The 12,945-nt window shown below is 34.1% G+C and overlaps 1 protein-coding gene across 2 annotated transcripts in view; it reads right to left on the reverse strand.

Moving 5' to 3' along the window:
- Positions 1 to 12,945, reverse strand: part of loaf (lost and found) — a 46,318-nt gene that overhangs the window by 3,497 nt on the left and 29,876 nt on the right. The window contains exons 3-6 of one of the 2 annotated variants that reach the window (XM_065354513.1): positions 8,612 to 8,756; positions 3,866 to 3,985; positions 3,583 to 3,765; positions 2,859 to 3,056 (exon numbers count right to left, since the gene is read on the reverse strand). In XM_065354513.1, the coding sequence (XP_065210585.1) occupies positions 2,859 to 3,056; positions 3,583 to 3,765; positions 3,866 to 3,985; positions 8,612 to 8,756 (646 nt within the window). The remainder of the gene's footprint in view (positions 1 to 2,858; positions 3,057 to 3,582; positions 3,766 to 3,865; positions 3,986 to 8,611; positions 8,757 to 12,945) is intronic. The other variant, XM_065354514.1, reaches the window with a different exon arrangement.

The raw sequence follows: 12,945 nt of genomic DNA on the forward strand, positions 1-12,945 counted from the left end.
AACAGTTTAATTAAAATCACATTGAACCTTATTGAAGAGAATAAGATCAGACTTGAATGATGAGGATCGAATCAGACCAGGTTGTTCAGGTTACCTCAGACCGGATTAATCAAGATCAAATCAGGCTTCATTGATCAGGATAGAATCAGACTTGATTGATGAGGATCAGATCAGATTTGAATGGGATCCGATCAGACAATGAACGATGATAAAATCAGACCGGATTGATCAGAATAAGAATAAATCTGGTTGATCAGGATCAGATCAAGTTTGATTGACCAGGATCAGATCAAGTTTGATTGATCAGGATCAGATCAAGTTAGATTGATCAGGATCAGATCAAGTTAGATTGATCAGGATCAGATCAAGTTTGATTGATCAGGATCAGATCAAGTTTGATTGATCAGGATCAGAGATCAAATCCGATTAATCAGGATCAGAGATCAAATCCGATTAATCAGGATCAGAGATCAAATCCGATTAATCAGGATCGGATCAAATCTGATTGATTGGGGACAGATTGAATCTGATATACCAGGATCAGATTAAATTACATTGATAAGGATCACATCAAATCTGATTGATTAGTATCTGATCAGACCTAACTAATTGGGATCTGATCATACTTAATTGATAAAAATTTCATCAGTCCAGATGCATCAGGATCTGGTCAGACCTAAATCAGTCTTGATTGAACAGGATTAGATAAGTCAAATTGATGAGGATCAGATCAGACCTGATTCATCAGGATAAAATCAAATCTTATTTATCATGATCAGATTACACCAGATTGATTTTTCCGATCAGCCTTAATTGATCAGGATTAGATAAGACCTAATTAATTAGGATCCGATCAGATAATCAGGATCACATCAGATTTGGTTGAACAGGATTAGATAAGTCAGATTAATGAGGATCAGATTAGATCAGACTAGACTTGATTGATCTGGACCAAATCAAACCTGGTCAAATTGATGAGGATCACATCAGAACAGGCTTGACTTGATTAATCAAGATCAAATCAAATCTGATTTGTCATGACCAGATCAGACCTCATTGATAAGGATTGGGTAAGACGATATAAATTGGATCAGAGCAGATTTGGTTGATCAAACACCAGTGGAGAAGGGGGTTGAGGGCTGGAGAGGTTGAGTGCTAAATTTCATGGAGGACACTGCTTATGATTATTACCATTTTTTTTTTTTTTTTTGAAAATGGAAAAATCTGAAATTTGCTGAAGGCTTAGAATGGTTCTATTACCAATCGACTTTTGGGAGGTCAAAAATAAGGGTACAAACCAAATTTCGGTGTTTTTTTTCTGATTTGATAAAATTTTTATTTTTTGCTGAAAATGGACCAAAGAAATTCCAATTTGTCAAAAATCAAGAAATGAATTCCAGTAGCTGAAATTTGCATTGGTTGTATATTTTGAGGTCCTCCTCCAATTTTTTTCTGGTTCAAAAATTTTTGTGTGGTCGATATACTTTCCCCTCTCAGTGTTTTTTTTTTTGAAAAAGTATGAAAAATCACCAAAATATGGTGTGACGTATCAACTCTTGAGAATTTCAAACTCCAAAATTTAAATGTGAAGTATTTTTTTCAATTTTGATCGAAATTGTAAACCTTCGTACCCCTCCCTCCCTCCCTCCCCCCAGGGCTGTTGATGATTTCATTTTGAAAATCATTTTGTGGAGAAGAAGATGGAAAATTGTTTTGAATGAATTTTTTTTTTCAAATTTTGAATAGCAACTTCTTTAAAACTCTGCAAGTATTTGCATAGATTTTGTCTGAATTTAACTATGTAGTCCAAAGACATAAATCTTCAAAGTTTGACATTTCGCGACAAATTACAGCTCGGGGAAAATTACGAGCCAACCCCCTTCTCCTCTCTGAGGGTTGGGACGGACACGACAGTCATTTTGCTAAATCAGTGAAAGAAACTGGGGCAAAAATGAAGGTGAATCGAAGAATCCGACTCTATTTTTCAAATCAAAATGAATCTGGTGCGTATTTACGGCGAACTGGTTATGCAAATCTATTAACATGTAGGTAATTGATGCGGCTTGCATAAAACCGGGAACTTTATTGAAAAAATCTATACTTGGATTTTTTCAAGGTTAATTCACGTTAGTCTGTTATATAATTACTCGTTGGAATGATCCCTATCCCCTCCCCTCCCCCTCACTTGCCCCGAAAATATTTTTTTGAACAGTCGTTTGCCAATATGGCGCCATCTCGAGAAAACATTTCAATTTTTGAAAAGGTGACATGATTTCTAAAGAATTTTTTTTTCTTCAAATTATTCCGACGGAAGAAGTATAGGTCCTAAAATTTACAAAAAATGATTGATTTGGATAATGAAAGTTGAGAATTTTTATGGCTAAAATTTGGTCCGAATTACTCGCTTAGATAATTTTTTTCTTTCTTAATGTTAGTACGATGCTTGAATACAATATGTATTGTGATTCTGAATCTCTCTATGAAGTAAAGAAGAGAGCAACATTTTTCGTATTTTTAAAATTAATATTAAGTACATGTCCGTCCAACCTAGCTTGAGCTGAATTGTGTCATTTGCATAAGCCAAATTCCAACAAATTTTTCCAAATTTTTTTGATTCTCAAAATTTTTTGGAAAGTAAAAATTATTGGCTATGTATTTTTTGCACGTTTATCTATTTATGGCAGGTTGGCTGAAAAAAGATTTATTGAAAAAAAATCAAAATAAGTGCAAATCAATTTAGGAAACCCTTCTGTTTCTTCCTTTTTGGCTTCCATAAAATGCGACTGACGCAATTCAGCTCAAGCTATGTTAGACGGACAATATCTATCGATAGTTAGTAATCAGTGTAAAGTACGTACAATACGGACCTGTCATCAGAGGCTGAATTTTTAACTTTGCCTGGCAGTAGAGGCGGACCCGCACCTCGCTGTACCCTAGCTTTAGGCCCGCAGGGTGATCCCAGTTTCCCGGCATTTTATGACTGACGCTGTTACAACCTATCATATTAGACTCGCTTAAACCGATGGTATTGCCGTTTGCATTGTATGCGCCTTCCACTGTTGATAAAAAAAAATTAATTAGTTTCAGTTTGAATTAATTTCAATGGTTGAACTGAGAGTATAATAATAGCATAGAGCTTGAATGAGATAAAAATATACTCGTTGGAATCGATGGCGATAAATTACAATGAACGCGTAAATTTAAATTTTCTTAATAAAGTTTTTTTTTTTTTTTTTTTTTTTTTTTTTTGAAGGGAAGTATTTATAGATTTGGTATTTTTTTCTTGCGCATTAATCGATAAATTTGTAAAGAATTAATTCGTTGGAAAATTAATTCGAAGATGCTTTGAACACCGTGAATTTTTTGCTTCGATGGATAATACGTTACATTCCAAGAGACAGAATTTTCAAAAAAAATTATTTTTGGTGATATCTGTAGCGGAAGAATTTTTTTCTTCAGAAAACTGCTGTTTTATTTGCTTTTGATTAAGTGTGTGTATGACCAAGCATGTAATTTCTATGTTTTCCTTTACGACTGTCTCAATTTTACGTCATCAATTTGGGTCAATTTGGATCAACTTACTAGGAAAACTGAGAGTTGAATTAGCCATATTGGATGGTATATGCCTGGGAGTTGGCTGTCTGTCTCCTCGACATAGACACGTTATCAGTGCCACTAATAATACCAGTATCGATAAGCATATGCTCACGATTCCGATCACCATAGTGGATAAGTTCATTCCTAATAACATGACTCCATTTTTATCTGCAAACAAAAAGAACACACTCGTTTATAAGTACATAGTAGTTTTGAGGTTTGAAAAATTATACTGGTATGGTTTGAAGAATAGCTTAATTTTACTTACTGCTACAAGGTAACGTTTCGTCGGAACCGTCCAAACAGTGATTTAATCCGTCGCAAATTAAATCCTTCGATATGCAGTGGTTCTTGTACGCGCATCGGAAATCGAAACACGTTTGCACAGCTGCAAAACATGAGCGAAATTTGAGTTAAAACGAAGCAAAAAGTGGTAAGATAGCATTAATGTTGTTTATTTATGGAATCTTAAAAATAAATTCGCAGAAAGATGAAATTTGAAAAAGTTACGATATCTTTGTTATTTGTTTTTCAAATTAAAATTTGGTTTGTTTGGTGAAAGATTCGACTTCTTGGTTTCAAAATTGGACCCCTTGTTTGTTTTTTTAAAAACAATTTCAAATTTTTTCTAAAAATCGAGTACCTACTTTCATTTTGAGATTCTTTAGGATAAAAAAATTGAGATGGGTTTTCCAAAAAAAAAAAAAAAAACTTTCAAAATGACCCAAATCAAATTCATTCTTTAATAACTCAAATTATGTAATTTTGACATAATTTCCAGCATGTGTTTCTGTTTGCCTGTTCAATCAAAAAGCTGAAATTTTGTGTATGCCTTATTTTTAAATTCTCATCGCATCGTTTGGTGGTACTACAACTTTCACATCTTGGAATTTTGACAGATTTTTTGATAAATTTGGAGTGCTAAATAAAATTTTGGTGTTTTTAAATGAAATTCTGACAAAATTTAAAATTTTAAGAACCCATTAAAAGCTGCAGAACGAGTTGCAATGATTGCACATTGATTAGAATGTCCAAAATTAAGGTTTTCTCTGAATTCGATTGAATTATCATGTTATCATGGAAAATTGGTTTGATTTTAATTTTGTATTTTATTTTGTTTAAACATCAAAAATGAAATTCAACGCCTGAAATTTGGGCTGGTTGTGTGTTTTTGGATGCTCTTTCGATCTTTTTGTGGAATTTTTTCACTATTACTTCCAAAAAAAAAGTAAAAATTTCAATTTCAATGTGATTGTTTTTTGATAATTTAAAAACAGATCACGATTTTTCAATTTTTAAAAAATTTGTTAAAAACCTAAAAATTAATTGAAGTGGGTAAATGTTGTTACCATAAATGTGGTTACATGAGACTTTCAGAGCATGATTGTTTCGAAAATTCTAATTTCTTAGAAAATATGTCAGAACGGTTCTTGATTTTGTTTTCTCAATTTTGAGGGGCTTCGGAAAATGAGAAAATTGTTATTTTGGAGAATTTTCAAAATTTTTAATTCTGCCAATTTCCTTATGAAAAAAAAATAAAAAAATCATATTCACATAAAAGGCTGAAATTAGGTTTATAGATCGTTTTCGACCTGCCAAATCGATTGGAAATGATTTCAAACTTTTTTAGACCCTTCAGAATTTTTGTTTTGTTTTTTTTTTCATTTTTCAAAAATAATGCTACAAATTATTATCAAAATGAAATGCAGGAGGGATCTATAATCAAGGATTTGCCGTTTTTGTGATTTTTTTTTAATAGATTTTGACGAATATTTTTTAAAAATCCGGTCGTGTCGGTTCAAATTTAAAAATTTTTCCAGCGAATATTTTTGGAAAAAATTAAAAATTTGACTTTCATAAACACATGAACTAAAAACTCTGAAATTGTTTTACCCTACTCTCAACCTCCCGAGTCATGAGTCCGAGTTTATAGGTCCTGAATTTTATTTATGTTCACCCTAGCTGTTCATCTCATATTTTTTCAAAGACGAAAGTGTTCAATCTATGATGATTTTTTGTTCCCGTGTCAGATTTTTCTAAGTGATCCAGTTTTCAAGAAAAAATTTTCCCCGACCCTTCAAATCATCCCTTAGGCCTTAATAAGGAGCCCCACAGTGTTGAAAACATCATAAAATATGAGAATAAATCAAAATCAGTCAAAAATTGTTAGAAATATCTCATTCCCACATTAGAATTGTTCTGTATACCCTCCTTTTCAAAAAAAATAGTTGTCGGACCCCCTCCCCCGCAATGATGTTGGTTCTCTTGTGAAAAGCCCTCCAAAGGAGGAGTATTGATAAGGCCATTTTTTGGGCCCGCACAGTTATCGACTCGACCACTCTTGAAATGTTGTAATAAATATACCAAACACGAATCCGTGGTTAGTTGACCCAAAATGACCACTTTTTGGGCTCCAGTGGTTCCCAAAGTTGCAAATAAAGAAATAATTTTAGGAACCACTGAGTATTATTTTCATAAAAATTTCTAGCGTAATATAATCATGCGAGATGATTTTTCTATTTTTGGCCCTCGGGGGCAGAAATTGAGGGGGGGTTGTTTTTTTGAAAATCTTGGAACCACTATTTTGGACCTACCTCTTTGAGCCTCGCTAAAAAGCTTTTTACAGTTAATTAGTATCTGAAAGACGTCCATCTTACCAAATTTTGAGCTCAATAACATGTTGCGCTGGTACCTACTCAAAAATCCAATTTTCCAATTTTTCGCAATTTTGATATTTTTAGAACCCTTGGAAATCTAGAAACCTGCGATTTGCGCCAAACGTAACGTTTTGAGGTATATATTCAATTATCCAAATAAAAAAGTTTAATTAAGCTCTCTGGATATTCGTAATTTTGAACCCTTTTTTTACAGCTCCGCCACTTTAGGCACCCCTAAAAAAGGCGTTTATGCACATTTTTTCAAATAATTTGAACAATTTACATTTGAAACACATTAGCAAGTGCTCTGTAATTTTTCATATGGTTTTTCCTGTAACTTTCAAAATTGAGTTATTTGGGGTTAAATTCTGACATTTTTACTTCGTTGAAATCGTGGAAACGTTATTTTCACGTCTTTTCGAAGAGTTAAATCTCAGAATTTGACCCAAAATAGCTCAATTTTGAATGTTACAGGAAAAATCATATGAAAAATTATCAAGCACTTGCTAGTGTGTTTCAAAAATAAATTCTTCAATTTATTTGAAAACATATGCATAAACGCCTTTTTTTTAGGGGTGCCTAAAGTGGGGGGGGGGGGGATCTCTAAAAAAAGTGTTCAAAATTACGAATATTCAGGGAGCTTGATTAAACTTTTTCATTTAGATAATTGAATATATACCTCAAAACGTTACGTTTGGCGCAAATCGCAGGTTTCTAGATTTCCAGGGGTTCCCAAAATATCAAAATTGCGAAAAATTGGAAAATTGGATTTTTGAGTACCAGCGAAAAAATTTAATTGAGCTCAAAATTTGGTAAGATGGACGTCTTTCAGATACTAATTAACTGTAAAAAGCTTTTTAGCGGGGCTCAAATTGAGGTAGGTCCAAAATAGTGGTTCCAAAATTTTCAAAAAATCGAACCCAACCATTTCTGCCCCCAAGGGTCGAAAATAGAAAAATGTCCTCGCATAACGTTTGTCGGGTTCAAACAGATATTTTACGCTAAAAAAGTTTTTGAAAATAATACTCATTGTCAGTGGTTCCTAAAATTATTTTTTTATTCACAACTTTGGGAACCCCTGGAGCCCAAAAAATGGTCATTTTCGGTTAACCAACCACGGATTCGTATTTGGGACATTTATTACAACATTTTAAGAGTGGTCCAGTCGATAACTAGCTGGTGCCAAAAAATGGCCTTATCGCAACTCCTCCTCTTTGTCCAAAACCTTCCCTGGTTCTCTGCATTTATGTGACCGTTTTTATTTTTAAATGAAGAAATATCTTTTTTTGCAGAGTTGGAATTTTCCACCTCCCAACCCCTTCCCTCTTAGTTGTTATTCAGGGTGTCTAACAGGTACTGCAAGTACTGTAAAAGCACTGCATTGAAATCCTCGGTACTGTAAGTACTGCAAAGTACTGCATTTTGCCTGAAAAGTACTGTATTTTTTCTCAGAATCATTGATTTAAAATTTTTTAAAAACCTCAAAATGAATTAATTGGTGAAAATTAAAAAAAAACGTTCATTTTGTACCTCAGAAGATGGCAACACTTGTTAAATTAATTACTTACTTGTAAAAATTTTATCGACAAATTCCAACCGGTTCGAGTATATATATTTTTTCTGGGGGGAGGGGGGGTTGGTGTAAGCTGGATAAAAAAAATAAGGTAGGTAATGCAAGAGGTACTGTAAAAGTACTGCATTTCTTCGGAGAAATTTTGTTAGACACCCTGTTATTTCGACTGACAAAATAATTCCTTATTTTTTATTTTCCCCCTGTTTGCAAAAATAGTGGTGTGGATAGTTCCCCCCTCCCCTGAGCTAAAAAAAATCAAAAATATCAACAAAAAGTTCAATCTATGATAATTTTTTGTTTCTACGTCAGATTTTTCTAAGTAATCCTCTTTTCAATAAAAAATTTTCTCCGACCCTTCAAACCCTATTGACGCCTCATTAAGGAGCCCCTCAAAGTTGTTAAAATCTGAAAAAATGAGTATAAATCAAAATCAGGGGAAAATAGTTGGTAAATACCTCATTTCCACATTAGAATTGTTCTACATAACCTCCTTTTTGAGAAAAAACTCTCCCAAATGATGTTGGTTCCGTTGTATAAAACCCTCCAAATTTGGGAAAAATGAAAAAAATTGAAAAATTGACATCTGTAGGAATTTTTTGAAAATTTTTCATTTACATAATACATATGAGCAGAATCTTTCTAAATAAGCACGTTTTTCAAAAAAAAAACCTTCCCCCCAGTCTTCAAATAATATTGATTCCCTTTAAAGCCCCTTCAAAGTCGAAACAAATCGACCAAAAAAAATTTGTAAATTGATATCTGTACAAATAGCTGGAATACTCACATTGATTTTTGAAAGCGGTAATCAGCAGCTCGAATCCGTTAACTTCTGTGCCCCATGCATCGGTGACGTAACGCAACGTAACGTAATTACTTCCGGTAAACATGACACCAAATGCATCTGTGGTATTGCGACAAGTCAAATCCGCCTGTAACAACGTAATCGAGAAAAAACAACATCGAATTAATTCGCCATCATCGTCGAGCCACAGCTAGTTTGCAAACAAGCGACGCGAATAAGTTGCCTATCGAATACCAAAGCAGGAAAATTTCGCATTCGACTCAAATGTGGAATATATGTAGAAGGCCGGATGTAAAGGAGTTTAATTTTTCCCCCAAATGACCTTTTTTTTTTTTTTATTCATTCAGGTACTATATCGGTGCTTTTTGAAAAAAAAAATAGGTACCCTCATATCTAGCCTACTCAGTAAGGGTATAGTGAGGGTGAAGAGTGTGAGAAGGTGAGGTATTAAAATATAAGACGCAGGAGGCGAGCGAGCGGCGTTCATTTTCTTATGAAATATGGTAGACCATTTGCGTATAATGGATTCGGTGTCCTTGTTTGGCTATGTAAGTTCTCTCTCACACTCGCTCAGCTGTGGAACATACCTTTAAACAGTTCATCTGCAATGAAATGACAAATTAAAGCTTGCGAATCGTTTTACAGTTCAGCTGGTGGTCGCGCGGAGAGACGAAAAGGACGAGAGGCTGTGAGTTTAGAGACCCTTTAGGTTATAGTAGAGGTATTTCTATACCATGACGACGACGACTACTATGATGCTATACTATACAAGACTATATAGTAAGTAAGTATATATACTATATACCGAGACAGAGAGAGTATATAGTGATTTCAATCCTAACGTTATTTCTTAAAACGTTCTCTCTACTGCGAAAACATTTATCAAAAAACAAAACGCTCGACGCTGTTCGGCGTTATTCGCCTATCCCCCCAAGAGTTAATGCGTACGAAATCTTCTTAACGTCAAGGGGTCTGAAAAATGCGGTAATTTTCACACCGCCGGCCTCCGTTCTGTTCTCCAAACGTTGCGAATCTAGCGCAGATTTTCCTACCAACTACGTTGGAATTTATTCGTTAAGCAGGTATCACGAGCCATGCTAAGGGTGAACTGAAATGACTCTCCTCTCTCTCCCTCTTCGGTGTGCTTTCTTTCACCGTAAAATCATTCTATCGAAGGAAAAGCTAGGTGTATAACTTACTAGGTAATTCGTTACGTACTACACAGCACAGCAGCCGGAAGGGGTACCTAAATACTATACCTACGCCGAGGTGTTGTGATTTTAAACGCAGGCGCGTGCGGCAATTTGTAGGCGATTTGCGTTAGGAAAATTTTTTTTCCCTAAAAAATGGCTGGGAAAAAAACGAGCCCTAATGATGACGGATTTTTCCAACAACGACGTCAAACGTCGACCGAATAAATGACTGGTATATTTGAAAAACAACTTTTTTCTTCTTCCCATCGTCGTAGCTCTTTTGACAAAAGAACCACGCGCCATCTCGACGAGAGGTGTTGGTGTAATGTCAAAAAATATGTAAATTTCGTATACACATCGAAAATACCTACCTACCTATATATATATAGGTAGGTAGTAAGTTCGCTCTATAGGTACCTAAAGCTGTTGAATACATTTAGCGTAAAATATTACTCGCACGTTGTATTTGTGATGAAGCGTAGGTAATCGCAAAGAGAGCAGAATAATGCTTTTTCAGTTTTGCGACTATTTACGAGGAATTTTAAGGGATAAAAGAAGAAATATGAGAATGCCATTATACGAGCCAGCCTCATTCGCAGCTCCCAATATACCTACCGACACGACACCCTCAGCATCTGAATACTGCACGCAGCTTTGCTGATGGCGATGTTGTCGTCGCGACATGCTCGTGTTTTAGCAAACGATCGCGTATAATGTTAACAAATCTAGTGCTTTTTTTCCCCTGTTGTTGGTATCCGGTCGTCGTCTACGAGTTCATTAAAATAATAGTATTTTTTTATAGCTACACTCATCGTGCTGTGGTACCTACGTACGCGATAATGGCAATCAAGGTTTGGGGTAAGATCTACAAGGTTTTACAAAGGAGGAGAGATTCGAGTTGACCTGGATTTTTTTGCACGATGAGGTGTGAAAAGAACCGAGTGTTTCGGTTTTTTTTTTGACGAAGTGAAGGACTAAAAAGTGGCTCGGAAACGTCTCTGGAGAGTTTAAAGGAAGAAAAATTCAAAAAAGAGTGATTTAACGTAAGTAGGGTTACGTGTAACTACTGTCGAATGTCGAGGGATTTGTTAAGATTTTAAATTTTTTCAGCAGGGGTTTGACTGATCGTCATAGTGTAGCTGAGCCCTGAGGTCGAGATGAATTCTAATTTTTTCAAAATGTTAATTATAATGAGCTGTAATTTATTTTGCTTGAAAAGTTGGAATATAGAGTGGTGAAAAAAAGCTGTGATGTAAGGTAAGAAAAATTCGCGACGAAAATTCCACTTCCTGGAATTTATCATCATCGCCTAAATGGGCTCAAGAATTTTTTAAAAATTCGAAAGAGAAAATGCAGAATATTTCTGTCAAAGTCCCCCTCCTTCTTTCTCCTAAAAATGATTTTCAGTGATTTTTCAAGTCCTTCACTCCCATTTTTTCAGAGCCAGTAACTCTTGAAAAAATGTCAAGTATTCAAATTAGTAAATTGAATATCAGTTACCAGTTAGGTTTTAATTTCGGTTTTGAGAAGTTTCCGCTCTCAGTTTTGGTTTCGGTTCAGAAAAATGTCACCTCTGGATCTGGTTTTGGTTAACGGTTTTATAATGTACTATTGATTTTATTGGTTTTTGATGACCATAAGAAATATCAGTTGTTGGAGAACGAAGTAGATGAACCACTTGAAAAAAGAATTTCTGAACGATTCGAATGATTCATTTGAAAAAATCGTTCGCAAACGATTGAACATTACGATTTTGTTTTTTCAACAATATAATCTCGAAAAACATTTCAGTTGATTGATAACGAAATAAATGAAAATTAATGAATAAAGCAAATGATTCACTTGAAGAAAAGTCGTTCGCGAACGATTCAAATATTTTGTTTATTTCAATTTTTTAAAAGTGATCACAATTTTTTTTTCAAAAATGATCATAAAATAACTGTTGTTTGGGAACAAATTGGATAAAATAAAAGTTCATAAACGACTCGAATGGTCCATTTGAAGAGAAGTCGTTCGTTAACGATCAAATGTTATGATTTTTTACTTTTTTCAAAAATGAATTCAAAAACACTTCAGTTGTTTGAGAACGAAAAAATAATGAAAGTTGATGAACAACGCATATGATTCATTTGATGAAAAGTCGTTCGCGAACGATTCGAATATTTTATTTATTTCAATTTTTCAAAAATGATCACATTTTTTTTTAATGGTCAATTGGTCATAAAAGAACTATTGTTTGGGAACAAATTGGATAAAAGTTCATAAACGACTCTAATGGTCCATTTGAAGAAGAGAGTCATTCGTGAACGATCAAACGTTAGGATTTTATTTTTTTCAAAAATGATCTCAAAAACACTTCAGTTGTTTGAGAACGAAATAGTAATGGAAGTTGATGCACAACACAGATGATTCATTTGAAGGGAAGTCGTTCGCGAACGACTCAGATGATTCAATCCACTCAAAAATCATTCGTTAACGAACGATTCAGTGTTTTTGGTTTTTGGTCTTGGAGAAATATCGATCCTATAAAAATTGTATTACTAGATACATAAAATGTGCCAGTCGTTTGAGAACGAATTAGAGGTGAATCATTTTGGAGAAAATTCGTTCGCGAACTACTCGGATGATTTATTAATTGAAAACTTTTTTTTTCACATGATTCGTCTTGAAGTGCCTAAAGTATTTTGATGTTGGGAAAAGCCATTTGTTTTTGCACATATCTACTTTAGTCTTCGGAAAACGATTTCAGACATTTTAATGATAAGAAGAAGAATTTTAAAAAATATAAATATTCTGAATTTTTTAAAAGTTTTTGAAAATTGTCCTGCTAGAATTTTGGAGTTTTGAACCGCGTTTTCAACACTTCTTTGTAACATTTCTTCGCAACTATTCGTCTTAAATATTTCGTTGAGTACCTTAAAGCTTAATTGCTCGTCTCCCCACATCCGAAATAAAAGCAATTTTTTCGAATTATAATTAAACGTGCAATAAAGGATCGAAAAAATAAATTCTCACTGGTAATTTTTTACTTTTAACACCACTTCAACTTTTTTTTTTTTGCAGAGTAGGTATTCCAGAATTTAGATGTCAAACATTTCAAAATCAAGCTCACGAAATTTGGAA

Source organism: Planococcus citri, chromosome 3, assembly GCF_950023065.1.
Source record: "Planococcus citri chromosome 3, ihPlaCitr1.1, whole genome shotgun sequence".
NCBI classification, from domain to species: domain Eukaryota; kingdom Metazoa; phylum Arthropoda; class Insecta; order Hemiptera; family Pseudococcidae; genus Planococcus; species Planococcus citri.